This window comes from Rhinolophus sinicus, chromosome 4 (genome assembly GCF_057876585.1).
Source record: "Rhinolophus sinicus isolate RSI-liver-muscle chromosome 4, RSI-T2T, whole genome shotgun sequence".
Lineage (NCBI taxonomy): Eukaryota > Metazoa > Chordata > Mammalia > Chiroptera > Rhinolophidae > Rhinolophus > Rhinolophus sinicus.
This window is the reverse complement of record NC_142504.1, coordinates 355,810-372,569: the sequence shown is the minus strand read 5'-3', so window position 1 is coordinate 372,569 and position 16,760 is coordinate 355,810. Positions and strand designations below refer to the sequence as shown.

Sequence of the window (16,760 nt, the reverse complement as noted above, 5' to 3'; positions counted from 1 at the left end):
GAGGGGCTGCGGGCCTGCGGGGCTGGCCCTGTTCTGACATCACCCCGTCTGTCGCGGTGTTAAAATGCTCTTTCCTCTACGAAGTGATGGGACATATAGAGTTTGTAATTTCTTTTTAAATCCTTACTTGAAGAATAAAACCACCGATTCATTATGATTACTTTCTGTTTTAGTAATTTAACTAGTCGTGAAAGCTGGGAATGACAGTATTCCAACACCACGGAGGAGGAGAATTAGTCCCAAGGTCATTGCTGTAGTTGGTAAAATTCTTCATTTGACTGCTGTCCACCACTCAGAGAGTCTTAGCCCTGACGGGTGTGCCAGCCGTTCAAGTTGTACATCTTTGCACTTCCCAACGGCCCTTTACAGCTGCGGGGCCTGCGGGCGCGTTGGTGAGGCCGGAGTCGGCCATGCACTGCCCTGGCTCAGTGCAGACAAGAGCAAGCTGGGGTCTGACTCGAACCAAGCCCGGCGTTTTCCTCCTACCCGCCTTCTGTCCAGGTTTGGGGAGCAGTGGTCTTTACTCAGTACTTTGAGTTCATAAATAGAATAAACGAGGGCTGGTCCCTCTGAAGGCCTGGCTGATTCACCCAGAGGGTCAAGGTCCCACTGCATTCCTGCCCATCTCGTCAGGAAAGGGTGAGGCGGAAGGGCTGCGGGCAGCAGGCAGGTGGCTGAGCTTGTGCGTGGTTGCACCGAGGCCCTTTAAAAAGTGATGGTACATTTGGCGTCCAAGCTCACCACTTTGCAGACGTGCCCTTCTGTGAGCCAACAGGACCTAAACTGCATCCTTGTAGAAAGTGGCATTAGTGCAGATTTGATATTTGCAGTTCCGTTTATGAGTGACACCATGCGTCTGCAATTGGTACTAATCTGTAATTTTCTGAGGGGTGCCGATTGCAAAGCTGGGGTCACAAAACTTCTAGTATACTTGATTTCACTTTATAGAGAGAACTATGCACTTGTTAATGGTATGTATAAATTGGGACAACCCACATCTCCAGATGTGTTTACTCTGTAGGCTTTGCAGGTAGTTCAGAGTCTAGCCAGGGAGACCTGGCTTCCTGCGATCCTGTGGCCTGCCTCAGTCAGCTGGCCGGCAGACACTCATTCTAGTGTACCAGGTAGGTGCTGTGGGGACAAGTGCAGACATTCAGGGCAAGGATGGGAGGGGAGCCGTGGGTTCTGCTGGGCTATTCACGGATGGGCCTCCAAATCCCGTGTTCTTCCTGTGTGACAGTCCTACTTCCAAGAAGTGTGTTGTGGGGCCTGCTCTAAGTGCTTTTGTGCAGAGTAAGGTAATCTGCACAATAACACTATCAGTAAGTACTGTTTTTATCCCCATTATACAGATAAGGAAATGAGGCCCAGCTAAGTCGTTTTAAGTTAAAACTTGATGTAAAACGACCCCATTAAGGATGGTTGCTTTAAATGTGGTTACTGAGGCACAAACAGAAATGTTGGATTCTGAATTTTGTTCTGACCAGGAGCATAGGGGGCGACTGTCGTCCAGCACTGTCTGCTCCGCTTGAAGCTTCTTCGTTGGAGTAAGAAGCTCGTTGGAACCTTTGTGCCTTTGCTTACGGTTTTGCAAAACATGGCTGGCACGGAAATAACTTAGAAGCGGCCTTCTGTAGGTTGTGCTTTCCCAGACCCGCCTGCTTGTCAGGAGGCCTTTCCGCTGCGCTGGTTCTATTGTACATTCTGCACATGGTAGCATTTTATAAAATTGTTAGCTGCCTTACTTTTAAAAAGCAAGTACCACAGGTACCGGGTGCCCATTTCAAAAGATATAAAGAGACTCTTGCACCCTGTTCCTTATCTAGTCCGGTCTCCCAGGCTGGAAGGCACAGTGGAGTTTGGTGTCCTCCTCCTCTTTTTGTTTAGAGCCCAAAATGCATTTTGGGGATGTCCTGGGCTCTTTCTCCTGAATTTATAGATCTTTGTACATTGAGAAAATGAGCCTTTTGTCATTTGTGTCACAGACACTTTTTTTCCACCTGTCATGTGCCTTTTGAATGTATGAAGCTTTCCCTACTCTGAGATTTCTTTTTTTAAAGTCTTTTTTCTTTTTTTAAAAAGATTTTATTGGGGAAGGGGAACAGGACTTTTATTGGGGAACACTGTGTACTTCCAGGCCTTTTTATTTCCAAGTCAAGTTGTTGTCCTTTCAATCTCAGTTGTGGAGGGTGCTGTTCAGCTTCAAGTTGTTGTTCTTTCAGTCTTAGTTGTGGAGGGCGCAGCTCAGCTCCAGGTCCAGTTGCCGTTGCTAGTTGCAGGGGGCGCAGCCCACCATCCCTTGCTGGAGTCGAACCGGCAACCTTGTGGTTGAGAGGATGTGCTCCAACCAACTGAGCCTTTTAAAGTCTTTAATATTTTCTTTCAGTGTTTTTTTTTTCGTTTGTTTGTTTCATTTTCTAACGTGACTCAGACCCATTTGGTATTCATTTTGGTGAAAGGAGGACTAGGCATTACCATTATTTTTCCAGGCTGCTGTAAAGGAATAATCACGATACTCAGCTACCTTCATCAGAGATGAAATTCCCAGCTATATTGGCCTTTTCTGGGCTGTCCATGAACCAGAACTGTGGCTTGGACCATGTTTTACTCACTGGCAGGTTTTGTCTTCCTTTGTTACTCTTCTTTTTCAGAATTTTCCTGATATTGATTGTACAAATATTTTTCCATAGAATAAGCTTATCTGGTGTTGAACCTTACAAGTTCAAAAAAATTCACTTACAGGTTAATTTAGGGAGAACTGACTTTAAAAATTATACTAAGCCTTCCTTTGCCCAAACAGGATATACCTTTTCATTTGTTTTAGTCTTTTATATTCTTTAGTATTTAGAGATTCTTTTTCATATAGATGTTGCACATTTATTACATCTACTCCTAAATATTGGTACTGGGAATGGGAGTTTCCTTTTCCATATTTCTAAATTTTTGTATACATGAAGGCAGTTGAGTTTTTAAAAAGATTTCTGTTTGTCCTCAGCTTACTGCTCTCTCATTGTTTGTAGTTGTTTTCCAGTTGGTCTCTTGGGTTTTCCGGTCTCCTGGCACCATAATTTCTTCCCGTTGTCATGGGTAAATAGCAAGGTGACTCTGCCTTTGTCATGGGTAGATGTGTGTCTTTAGGGAAGGCACTGACAGTGGTCTTTGCGGTGCCTGGAGGAGGGCTGGCTTCTCCAGCCCCGCCAAGCCCCTTCTAGCCCTGATTCCCGCTCAGCATTTCCACGGAGGTCTACCCTGTGTGCCCAGCTGGCATGTGGGCATTGACTTACTCATGGTCCCTGCCAGCCTGCTCACCCCACGTTTTCCCACCAGAGACAGCAGCAGCTCTCTAGAGCCTGAACACTTGGAGGTTTCCTGGGCTCTTTTTCACACGCTCTATCCAGTCTGTTGAAATCCTTCACAGAGACTTTCAGAGTTCAACCCAGTGTTGTCACCTCAGGTACTGCCATCTCTCATCTATTCTCAACATGAGACAGGAATATTGCCTGGGGTTCCAAGGAAGCTGGGTCTGACCAGAGCTCTCCTGCTGTGCGCTGTGCACTCCGTACCAGCCACAACAGCATCCTGTGGGTCCCCTGCACCTTCAGACCATTGCTGCAGCAGCCATACATCTGCCTGGACCACTGCCCAGGGAGCTCCTGCTCGTGTCGTCACCTCCTGCCAAGCCTGGACTCGCATGTCCCCTCCCTTGGAACAACAGCAGCCGTCCACCCCATTCCCCGCACGCTGGTGCCCTGAGCCTAGCCTCCTGCTCTTTCTTCCCCAGCACCTCACTCCTCCTGGTGCAGCCCGTTTAAACTTTTTCCGGTTGTTGGCCAGTCTGTCCACCTCGTTCAGTGTAAGCTAAGAGCAGGGATGTCTGTGTTCTTCACGGATGTGCCCCCAACTTTTAGAAAAGTTTCTAGCTGCAAATAAGTATGTGGATTAATCCAGGAGAACCTTGGCCGCTTTCTGCAGATATGTGTCCCGGACATGAGTGCCCCCGGGCCCTGGGAGCAACCCGATGCCGGGCCGGACGGCCACCTGGCTTTGCAGGTTGGCACATGTGTGCTGTGTAGACGTTGTATAACGAGTGTTTATAACCTCTTTACAGCCTGATTCTGGTGTAAGTTTCTGCAGGGGTCAAAGCTGCATTTTAGAGCCGTTTCCTCCCACTCGGCTAACCTGCAAGGCATGAACCCAGTACAAACACTAGCTGCTCAGTCCACCGGTTCTCTCCATGGAGCCCTCTCAGGTTGTGGTGTTGCAGTAGTATCTCCCATGACCCTGCTGAAGGGTCACTGCCAGCAGGCAGGACACTGCTGTCTGATGGGAGGGGTCTGCTTGTCTCCTCTGCAAGAGCACGGCACTGGCACCTCCGTCATGCTGTCCGTGCAGTCCAGCGTGTTTCAGGGACTGAAGTCCTGGGATGCATAGCAATTGGCTTTTACCCGTGTGCTAATATCTGACGTCTTTGTTCTCATGAGCTGTCCTGAGGAACTTTTTCATGGATGTTTTCTCAGCCCCACTGCTGAATGATGACTTTTAAACTTTTCAAAGGGTGTGGTCACCTTGCAGAGGTGGGATGACCCTAGTTTTGACTCGCATGTTGTTGTGGGTTGAATTGTGTCCCCCTGAAACATATGATAATGTCCCAACCCCTAGTTCCTGTGAGCGGGACTCTTTGGAACTGGTCTCTTTGCAGGTATAATTAGTTAAGATGAGGTCGCCTTGGGTAAGGTTGGGCCTTAATCCAATGACAGGTATCCTTATAAGAAGCAGAGAAGAAACACAGACACACAAGGGACAACCCACATCAGCACAGGCAGAAGCCAACATCTCTGATCACAGTCACACATGCACCATGTCTGCTCGAGTGCTGTGACCCAGCAGCACGAACTGGGCCTTAGAGAAAACAGAAACTTCTTCTCACGTTCTGGCTGCCCGGAGTCTCGGACTAAGGTGTTGGCAGGTGGTTTTCCTCTGGGCTCTGAGGGAGTGTCTGTCCTAGGCCTCACCACACTTCTGGTGGCTGTCTGCTGTCTGTCCCTGGTGTTCCTTGGCTCTTACCGGCACTACTGCAATGTCACCTCCGTCTCCACATTTTTCTCCCTGTGTGTCCAGGTTCCCCTTGTAAGGACACCAGTCATTGCACTGGGGGCCTACCCTGCCCCAGCAGGACCTCATCTTAACGTACTCATTAGATCTGCAAAGACCCTGTTTCCAGTCGCAGACTTGGGGGCAGGACTTGAATGTGTCTTTTCAGGGGACAGTTCCACCCACAGCATACACCAAGAGATTTTGAAAAGGTTTACGCTAATTGAGTGAGGCTTTCTGGCTTTGGGTTTGGTTTTGTTGTGGGGCCCAGATGTTGAACAGAGGGGAAGTGGTAGGTCTTGAAAGCTGTCAGCATCAAACAGCAAAAATTGAGTCAGAATCTTTGTATCCAAGGCAGTTAATAGTGTGTTGTTGCCCCCACGACAGTGAGCGGGGGCCCCTGGACTGACCTGGCCGACCGTGTGTGGCGGTTTTCTGTGCCATTTGGTTGATTGGCAGCATCAGTGAAGGAGCTGGGTTTGTTGCTAGGAACTGGCCCAGCTCCTGAGGCTTGGACACGGTTCTGGGTACGGAGGGACCCTGTCCAAGGAGTGCTGGATGCTGAGTGGCAGCAAGCATCTGTTTTCAGAGTTGTGCGGTCTCCTCAGCCAGAGTCTCCAGGTGTAAGTAGAAAGGCTCCTCAGGTAACTCCTCGGAGAGACAACCAGTGAGGCAGACGGCCGAGTAGTCAGGGTCTTGACTCCACCGCCGGACTTGAAGGAAGCCCTGGGTACAAACCAGGATGTGCGCTTGCTGATGGACCCATCAGGGTGGCAGGCAGGTCATCCCTGGCCCGGGAGAGAAGTCTGTGGGAGGTGCCCCAGGATGGAAAGGGAGCCCACCGGAGACCGGGAGCCCACGCGGCCCCAGGCAGTGCCTGAACTGAGCTGCACTTGTGACTCTATGCCCCAGGGGTCTTGTGAGGACCAGGAGAAGTCTGAAACCTAAAGAGCCCTAATAGGGAGTAAAACGGGCAGTCCTGTGTATCGGTTGATAGAATGACCTATAGCAACATGAAAAGATTAAAAGGAGAAGAGAATCGTTTAATACACTGAGTATTTTTCAAAAGGGCAAAGGCATTTCTTTGTACTTCTCTGTATATTTGTCTTATTTTTGGAATCAGGAAAGCATATTAATGATATTAGTAATTTTCAAAAGCTGCTTTGCAGAATGCCCCCTTGCCCGTGTCTGGGACCATCGCAAGCGCTGTTGGTTTTCTCTCCGGGTCTGGCTGCCTGCGATGGGCAGGGGGAGGCCCTGCACGTGTGCTCGCAGGAGGGCTGCACTGTGACTCGGCAGATGGGCTGGCTTCTGTGATTTTTATAATCATTAGTTATAATTATACATTACAAAAAAGCTATCTGAGCCTGAAAAATAAAGAGCCAGGAGGGAACCATCAGTCTCCCGTTTGGGTTCTGGCCTGGCCTACTGGCTTGGTGATGTTGGCCTGTCCTTTGAGCCCCGTTTCCACCTGCAGGATGGTTTGGGGTGTTAGCTCAGTCAGCTCAGGTGGCTTAAACAACAGAGAGTATTTCTCTCAGTTCTGGAGGCTGGAGTCCCAGAGCCCATGCAGGCCAGTTCAGTCCTCCTGGGCCCCTGTCCCTGTCCCTGGCTGGTAGGTGACCACCCACGAGCTGTGTCCTCACAGGTTCTTCTCTGTGCCTGCAGACAGAGAGTGAACCCCCAGGTGTCGCCTCCTCTCACGGGACACCAGTCCCAGCAGATCAGGGCCTCACCCTCACGAACCCCCTCACACGTCCCAGTCTCTACATAGTCACATTGGGGGTTAGGGTTTCGACTTAGGAGTTTGAGGGGGCACAACTCAGGCCACAACTTTATTGAAAGCAGAGTTGTGAATTACAAGTAGTGGACACAAGTGAGGTCTGGCTTGGCCCCCCGCCAGTTTACAACACAGGGATGCAGGTGTGAGGTGTGTTGACAGACTGAAGTCCTCAATCATATGTGTATTTTCATAGATTAGCACAAACTCAAGGTCGTTACTGTGATGATGTCACGCTACTTCCCTGCCTTCTGTGTGGGAAAGAAACGGTCGAAGTTAAGCTCCGTCCTGGAAAGATCTGAGAGGGTCCCGAGAGCCCCTGGGAGGCAGTGCCTGTGCCCCCAGGCCAGCTTCTTTCCCTCTGAGGAGCTATTTGCAACCTTTCCTATTGTCCCCCTCCTCTTTTTTCTTTAAGATTGCATTTTTTCACTTATTACGAAAGCAGTATATGTTCTTTGCTGAAAAGTGGAGACAGTGAAAACTCCGGTTTTTCTCAGCAGCAGGCCCATCAAGTCAGAGTTGCTTAGTGCCCTGTCTGTAAAAGGGGCTCAAACAGCCATGGACAGCCAGTGACCGTTGTCACTGCAACTCTCCTCAGACAGGGCAGAGTGTGAAACCCCCAAAGAACATGCTGGACTAACTACCAAGGGTCCTGGAATATCCCCTGGGGGTGACTTGGGTGAACATAAAACCTTCGTTTTGCTGGTTTTGCTGGTGAATTAAGTGGCGCTGTTTTGCTGGTTTCAGGGGCTGCCACACATAACGTGTCAGCACTTATTGCAAGAGCCATGGTCGGAAGGGGCTCTGGGTTATCTGGTCTTCTTGGGGTACCCACAAACCTTATTCTGGCCATGACCCCCGCTTACAGCGTCATTTTAATAGCTCTTCTAGTTTCATTAAATCAATACATGCTTCTTCTATTTAAAAGAATTCAGATAAGACAGAATAAACTGATATCATACTCCCCATAAGTAATTAACTACTGTTAAGTTTTTAAACTGTTTATTTGGAAATAATTTCTGCTTAGAGATAAATTACAAAAAGAAAACGTCCTCTTATCCAGAGTGTGCTATTCTTACCATTTTACTCATTGCCGTTCTAATTTGTCATTCTCTCTCTGGCTGTCTCTGTGTGTCTGCGTATAAATGCACATGTATATGGTTTTTTCTTAACCACTAGAGACTAAGTTGCACATGTCCCCACCCTGTGTGCCTGAATCCTTCGTTGTCTGTTTCCTAGGAATAGAGATGTTTTCTTACACGAGCACAGCACAGTCGTCACTACCAGTACATGTGACACTGACGACACCCATATTTCAGTTGTGTCAGTAGGTACCCAGATTTCCCCTTCTCCTTCACGATCCAGTCTAGGGGTAGGTGTTGCCTTTTGTCTTCACATCTTTACTCAGCTCTTCACTCAGATCTGGAACATATCCTTAATTTTTTTCTTTTTTTTTTTTGTCTTTTGTGACATTCTTACAGTGGGATAATACAGTTTCCCCATCTAGCATGTTTCACTTTTGGTTTGTCCACATGATTAGCTCAGGGCTCTACATCTCAGCCATGTGTCCTTCCTCAGAGTGCCACAGCTCTGGGCACACAGTGGCCTCTGTCCCCATTGTCTCTGACAGTGATCACACAGCTGGGTAGAATTACTGGGTTTTTCTCCCTGGCACCTAGTAAGCACTCTGTGAGGAGCATTGTAAGACTGGGAAGGAATCTTTCCTCATTGACATTTCGTCCAAGAGTCGGCATTCGTTGGCATTTCTTGCCTGAACCAATGTTGGGACGCAGCTCCTAGGGCAGCATCCTCCACAGCAGCTCTGCTGTCAGCAGGCGCCCTCTTCCTCCCGTGTGCGTATCTATTTCTCATCTCCGGGGCCTCCTTAAGTCATCTTCATGGTTTCTAGTTAATACTGTATTCAGTTTTGTTCATGTGCACACTGCCACAGACTTGGCAGCTGCGGCCCCATCAAGCTGTCTGCTGTGTCCTGTGACACGCCCCTTTTTTTGAGCCCTTCCTCGTTTTCTGAAATTAGCTGCTTAGGCTTGTGTGTGCTTCCCAGGCTGCTGGCCCTGGAATAAGCCGACTGGCCCAAGAGTGAGCAGCGACACAACCTGCGCTGGTGTGCTTGCTGCTGTGATGAGGTCTTCACTTCTTGGGCCTTTCAGTGGACAGAGCTAGGAAATGCAAGTGTCTGCACACAATTGTGTGTACACACGCATGCACGAGCAGGCATGTAGGAATCAATCACAAGTGCACACTGCTGTGTCCGATTCCCGTCTGTCTCTGAGGGTTCCTCCATTCCTATTTGTATGTCCTTCCGCCAACGCCAGGACCCTGGCTCCTGACAAGATCAGCACGTGATGTTCCTAAAGTAGTTTATTCTTGAGTGGACTGTACTTATCAAACCCACTGGAAAGATTCAGGATTGTGGCCCCGCCCACATTGTCAGCTTTCGATGACCATCCTGCACATCTCACCACATGTCCCTACAGAGCAATATATGCAGTTGTATGAAATTGTCAGCACACTATGCAGACTGTTCTGGAACCTGATTTCCCCACTGATGAGCAGCATTAACTCCATTTCACAACATATTATCCAACATCAGAAAGTCCACAAAATGAGATGCATAGAATATTTTGTAACGGATGCAGAATAAAACTGCTCCAGAATTGTTATTGGACTTTGATTTTAGAAGGTGTCCAATTTTTTGCTGAGATATATAAAACTGGCATCAACACCTTTGTAACTAAATCTTTATTTCCTTAGGATAGAAGTGGAGTTACTGGTCAGAGGGTATGTATACTTTTATGTCTTTCTGAACAGCTGTGTTTATGCTCTGGCTCCCAGTTCCTGAGCGCACTGGTTTTTCTAGACCAGTGTTTCTCGGCGGGGGGGCCGCACATCAGAATCCCGGGGGGTACCTTCAGAAGCAGCGATGCCCAGGCACGGACTCAGAACCTCTGAGATTCTGGTTTCAAGGATCTGGGGCGTCACCAGGATTTTTAGTTTTTAGAGGATCCCCAAGAGATTCTGACATGCCAACTGGAAAGGTGAAAGTAGTTTTCCATTATTTTAATTATAATTTTCTTCTGAAATTGTTTTAGACATTCAGATGTGGGAGAAGTGGCCCGAGAAGTGAAAGCATCTGAGAGAGGAACAGCCGTGGCCATTGCAGGTAAAGCTGGGCTTGGGCCCCCTCCAAAGTAGGTGTTTCTTCTATCCCATTGGGATTCTGGGTTCCAGCACCACCCTGAGACCATGGGCCTCAAAAATAAACAAGCATAAGGCTTCGTTTTTCCTTTTACGAGAAGATTCTATCCAATCGTCTTTTAAGCTTTCCTTATATATTCAAAATAGGATCCAAGTTTTAAACAGGTGGTTATCACACAGTTTAATGGGAACACCACAATTTGATCACTGCCACCTGAGTCATGTGTAGGGTGACAGACTAGTTTCTAAACTGGGCACTTGTGAGCATGGAAGGTGTGTTTTTCTGGAAGAACAGGTGTAACTGGGACTGTCCTGGTAGACGGGGGTTGCAGTTCTTGTTCATGGTGAACAGAAGCCGGTCCTTCTTTCTTTGGAGGTTTGGCAGTGGGGCTGTTTTGCTGCCCCTCGTGACGTCAGCTGGAAGGAGTAGCCGCACACCAGAGATCTTAATTTCTCTTAGTAACTCATTGTCCATTTGCCTTACATGAATTTGGTGCTTGTCGAGATGAATGTGTTCTGTTGGATACTAATAATGTTATGCAAAAATAACCACACAAAACATGCAAATAAGTTTGGGTTAATCGCATTGTTTTATTTTATTCATTCAAACAAATATTTATTCAATGAGCTATGACCTCATACTAGTTTTCTGAGCTACTATCAGAAAACCAGAAAAGAATGCGTGTTGGCAAGGACATGGAGAAATTGGAACCTTGTGCGCTGTGGTGGAAACGTAGTGGGGCTGCTGCTGTGGAAACAGTGCGGAGAGTTCTCAAAATTTTAATAATAGAACTACCTTATGATCCCGCAATCCCACATCTGGGTATCTACCCCCCAAAATCAAAAGCAAGGTCTTGAGGAGATACCTGTGCACTCCTGTGTTCACAGCAGCAGCATTACTCACAGCAGCTGCAACAGAAGCAACCTGAGTGTGCATCGGCAGGTACACAGATAGACAAAATGTGGTATGTGCCTATGATGGCATATTAGTCATCATTTAAAAAGACGGAGATTTTGCAAAATGCCGCAGCATAAAGGAAAACTGCTGAGTGCAATAAGCCCGTCACAGAAAGACAAACGCTATGTGAGTCCATGTATGCGGTGCCTACCGCAGTTAAATTGTAAAGACAGGAAAGACAGTGGTGGGGCGGGGAATGGGGAATTACTATTGTTTTAATAGGAATAGAATTTCTTCTTTAGAAGATCAGTAAAATTATGGGATGGAGGGTGCCAATGGCTGCACAACATTGTGAATGTATTTAATACCACTGAACTGTGCACGTAAAACATGGTTAAGATGGTACATTTTATGTTTCGTGTATTTTAACAATAAAAAAGGAAAAACATTGGGAAAACAACATTTAGAGTCAATAATTCTGTGGCATTTAGTACACTCATGAAGTTTTGTGAGCTTATCTATTTAGATAAGATCTTCTCATCTATTTAGTTCCCAAACATTTACATTGCTCAAAAGCAAAACTCTGGACTCCAAATAGCCACGGCAATCCCGAGAAATAAGAACAAAGTGGGAGGTATCATGCTGCCTGACATCAAATCATACTACGAGGCTATAGTAATCAAAACAGCATGGTACTGCCATAAAAACAGACACAGGTCAATGGAACAGAATAAAGAGCCCAGAAATAAATCCATGCCTATGTGGTCATTTAATGTATGACAAAGGAAGCAAGCATTTACATTGGGGTAAAACAGTCTGTTTAATAATTGGTGCTGGTCAAACGTGACAGATGCATGCAAAAAAAAAAAAAAAGAAACAGTACCACCTTCTTAGTCCATATACAAGAATAAACTCAAAATGGATTAAATACTTAAATGTAAGATCTGAATCCATAAAGCTCCTAGAAGAAAATATAGGAAGTAAACTCTCAGACATTACCCTTAGTAATATCTTTACTGATATAGCCCCTCGGGCAAGGGAAACAAAAGAACAAATAAACAAGTGGGACTACCTCAAAGTAAAAAGGTTTTTCACAGCAAAGGAAACCATCAACAAAACAAAAAGACATCCTACTTAATGGGAGAAGATATTTGCCAATGATTCATCTGATAAGGGGTTAAAATTTCCAAAATTTATAAAAAACTCATACAACTCAACACCAAGAGAACCACAAACAATCCAATTAAAAAATGGGCAGAGGATATGAAGAGCCATTTCTCCAAAGAGGACATACAGATGGCCAGTAGACATATGAAAAGATGTTCAACGTCACTAATCATCAGAGAAATGCAAATAAAAGCCACAATGAGATACCACCTCACTCCTGTCACAATGACCGTGATGAATAAATCAACAAACAAGTGCTGGCGAGGACGTGGAGAAAAGGGAACCTCCTGCACTGTTGGTGGGAATGTACATGGCACAGCCACTATGGAAAACAGTATAGAGGTCTCAAAAAATTAAAAATAGAACCACCTAATGACCTAGCAGTTCCACTCCTGTGTATTTATCCAAAGAAATCCAAAACACTAACTCGAAAAATATATGCACCCCTGTATTTACTGCAGCGCTATTCACAACGGCCAAGATATGGAAACAACTGAAATGCCCGTCAATAGATGATTGTATAAAGAAATTGTGGCACATTTATACAATGGAGTATTACTCTGCCATAAAACGAATGAAATCTTAACCATTTGCAACAACATGGATGGACCTAGAGAATATTATGCTCAGTGAAATAAGTCAGACTGAGAAAGACAAATACCATACGATTTTACTTATATGTGGAATCTAAAGAACAGAATAAACGAGCAAACAAAACAGAAATAGACACAGAGATACAGAGAAAAAACTGATGGTTACTAGATGCGAAGGGGGTTGAGGATGGGGGAGAAGGTGAAGGGATTAGAAAGTACAAATTGGTAGTCACAAAATAGTCACAGGGATGTGAAATACAGTATGGGGAATATAGTCAATAATGTTAAAAAGAGCATGTAAGGTGCCAGGTGGGCACTGGACTTATCAGGGGGATCAGTCGTAGCCTGTGTAGATGCCTGACCACTGTGCTCTACACCTGAAGCTGATGTAGAATAAAACTGAATGTCAAGTATAATTAAATGTATACAGAGAGTGCCAAAAAAATGTGTATACATTTTAAGAAAAGAAAGAAAATATTAAAATTGTAATAATATATACTGATAACAAAAGATGAATAGAAGTCACATTTGACTTCTGCAATTACAAGAGGTGCTCAAAGTGGTTACCATCAGCGTCCAGACACTTCTGATTATGGCGAACTACTTCTTGAGCAATGTTGACCAAAGGGTCTACTTGTATACAGTTTTTTTAGCACCCCCAGTGTGTGTATGTGTGTGTGTGTGTGTGTGTGTATGTATGTATGTATATAAAAATATATGTGTTTGTATGTGTGTGTACATATATACATATATATATATATATATATATATGACCATGTATATATGGTCACGGGATGTAAAGTACAGCATAGGGAACATGGTATTGTAATAAATGAGTATGGTGTCAGAGAGGTAGTAGACTTGGGTGGTATTATCGCTTTGTGAGGGGTGTAAATGTCTAATCATTGTGGCGTTTTGTACACCTGAAACTAAAAAAAGAAAAAATTATTCAAAAATAAATTTAAAAAAATGAGAAACAAAAGTAAAACTCTGTATCCATTAGGCAGTGTTTCCCCATCTGTCCCCACTTCAGCCCCTGTAGTGACCGCCAGCCTGTCCCTCGTTCCAGCCCCTATAGTCACTGCCAGTCTTTTCCCACTTCCAGACCCTGTAGTCACCACCAGTCTATGTTAAGTGTCTCTGTCTGTTCTGCATTTTCCCTGTAAATGGAAGCATACACGTGTGCCCTTTTGTGTTCCTTTTCTTTCAATGAGCATAATGTTTGGTGTTCACGCATGTTCTTTTTAACACGTTGCGTACGGCGGGGTTTAAATCCCTCATGAAGATTCTCGTGATCCGTACGCAACGTGTTAAGGTTGAATAATGTTCTGTTGTGTGGATGGACCAGTTTCTGTGTGTGCGTTCCCCTGCTGAGGGATACTCGCTTGTTTCCACCTTCTGCCCCTTGTATTCCCACTGGGCTGTAGCCTACACCAGTCCCCTCCTAACCAGCTCGTATGCAAAAGGAGCTCAGGTGGAGACTTTGGCCCCGGTGCCCAGCCCTCCCGGCCCACATTGGCTGCTGCCTTGTGTCCTGCAGCCCCACTCCCTCCTGTGTCCTCCTCGCCCATCGTCTGCTGCCGGCCGACATCTATCTTGGCTTCCAGAGTTCTCTGCCTGCATCACGTAAGGCTCTCCTACCCTGGTCAGTGCTTTCCATGGTTTGACAGCTCAACCCTCTGGCCACTTTGCGTTCTTGCCTCACCTACCTGCTACCTCTCCACTCCAAGCCAGAGCTGTTGCCCATCCATAAAAAGCAAGTCCCTGCCTTCTCTGGGCCTGAAGTTTACTTGATTCCAGCTCAGCTGACCCTAAGGACCACCTCGCCCCCTCTCGGGTTTCTCAAGGTGCCCTGTTCTCTTCTCTAACCATAACCATTGGCGTATGGATTCCTTGGGGAAATTCTTCAGATTTTTTTTTCACGTTGTTCAGCATTGCGGCTTGGTCCACGTGCATCTCCCATCTGTGTCTCCTCTGATACTCTCCTGCTTTCTGAACTCCCTTTCCTCCTTCTCTCATTTTTCTCCCTCGTCCTCTTAATCACATTGACTCCCAGGCATAGCATCGAAGAAGGCTGTTTGAAACGCCTTGTTTATCTACCTGCTTATATACAAATCATGAGAGAATGAATAAATCTGAAAATTTCAGAATCTTTTCTTGATTCATAAGCTTTTGCAAATATAATTTTAATTTTGGAATAGGTGATACTTTTAGTTGGATCAGAAGGCAAAATCGGGCCAGCCCAGTGGCTCAGGTGGTTGGAGCTCCATGCTCCTAACCCCAAAGGCTGCCGATTCGATACCTACATGGGCCAGTGGGCTCTCAACCACAAGGTTGCCGGTTCGACTCCCACAAGGGATGGTGGGCTCCGCCCCCTGCAACTAAGATTGAACACGGCACCTTGAGCTGAGCTGCCGCTGAGCTCCTGGATGGCTCAGTTGGTTGGACCGCGTCCTCTCAATCACAAGGTTGCCGGGAGCCGCAAGGGATGGTGGGCTGCGCCCCCTGCAACTAGCAACGGCAACTGGACCTGGAACTGAACTGTGCTCTCCACAACTATGACTGAAAGGACAACAACTTGACTGGGAAAAAAATCCTGGAAGTACACACTGTTCCCCAATAAAGTCCTGTTTCCCTTCCCCAATAAAATCTTTAAAAACAAAAAAAGGCAAAACCATAAAAACATGCGTGGGGAAGGAATGTTGCCACACAGTCCCACATTTGCAAGCAAATCTATAGGGTTTTAAGGGCTTGTATCACAGTGTAAATATCTGAATAGCACTGAATAAAGTACCTTCTGTTATTAAAATGTCAGTGTTGGGTAGACCGCAGTGCTAGAGGCTTTGGAAAAGTGACTGTTTACTTGAAAGTCGTAACTGTTCCCCTCTGTGCCCTTCCCCCATGTACGTGTATCGTGTTAAGTGATTAAAAAACTCCTTAAGACAGAATAAAAATGATGTTCATGGGAGCTGAGAAGTTTATATCAACTTATATTTTAAATAGTTTCTAAAATCAAAGATCGGTCGATGTGTTTGATGTAGTTATTTGTATTTTATTTTCACAAAGTTTAGTAAATTCTACAAAGGATATATCCTAGACCAAAGCCCTATCTTGTGTTCAGCTATTACTGCTTTGTATCTTCTAGGAAATGAAATTTACTTGGAAAAACTGAAAGCAGTAATAGCACTAAAAATAAATTAGCCACTATATCGTCACTTCTACTTGTTGGTAGACAATTCTTAACTTGCTGATGAAACTCTGTGTGTGTGTGTGTGTGTGTGTGTGTGTGTGTGTGTGTGTGTTTGTGTTTGTTTTCTTCCAGATTTGGAATGGAGAGAAATGGAAGGAGATGATTGCGAGTTTCATTATGGAGGTAAAAACTACAGGATTTGATAACATTGGATTGGGGAAAGAGGGATGGAATGGGTATAATGAAAAATAACTGGGATTTTTTATTTTGAACAATTGGGAGAAGTTGCTGTCTTAATAAGAAGAGGAGAGGGTTCTGAGTTCAGCCTAAGTTGGCTGGTGTCAGGCACCTGATTTGATTGACACTTTATTTTTGCTTTTTTAGATGGTACGAATGAGGCTCAGGACAGTGACTTTCCCACAGGTATGTATGTTCTCTTATTTCTTCCCGTCCCAGAGAAGGAAGACATCATCTAGGCTCGTGGTTCCCACACCTGACGGCATCAAAATCACCTCCGGTCCATTATCCCTTTGTGTGCCAGTAATAATGTTGCCAGAAAAACAACCCCTGGGAGCTGTTACAGGATAGGATTACAGTGAGCTGGTGCCTGCGCAAGTTATGTTACCAAGTACTCAACGTGATCCTAGAGCAGTCAGGCTTGGGGACCACTCCTCTGGTTGTGTGGTTTATTTACAGATCCATGGAGGACCACTCACCGGGCATGAGTGCATATACAAATGGTCTTCTTTGCTCTGCCTTTCCCGTCACATGGAACTACTGTGCCACGTAAAACATAACAATTGTTCCATGTCTGGATGAGAA

General features: G+C 45.8%; 1 protein-coding gene across 6 annotated transcripts in view; it reads left to right on the top strand.

Moving 5' to 3' along the window:
* The window catches only part of URGCP (upregulator of cell proliferation), a 29,125-nt gene that overhangs the window by 7,945 nt on the left and 4,420 nt on the right, over window positions 1–16,760 (top strand). For 2 of the 6 annotated variants that reach the window (XM_074312136.2, XM_019731674.3), the window contains exons 2-5: window positions 9,647–9,673; window positions 9,985–10,055; window positions 16,071–16,121; window positions 16,323–16,361. In XM_074312136.2, the coding sequence (XP_074168237.2) occupies window positions 16,088–16,121; window positions 16,323–16,361 (73 nt within the window). In that variant the 5' untranslated portion in view covers window positions 9,647–9,673; window positions 9,985–10,055; window positions 16,071–16,087. The remainder of the gene's footprint in view (window positions 1–9,646; window positions 9,674–9,984; window positions 10,056–16,070; window positions 16,122–16,322; window positions 16,362–16,760) is intronic. The other 4 variants (XM_074312138.2, XM_074312137.2, XM_074312139.2 and 1 more) reach the window with 2 other exon arrangements.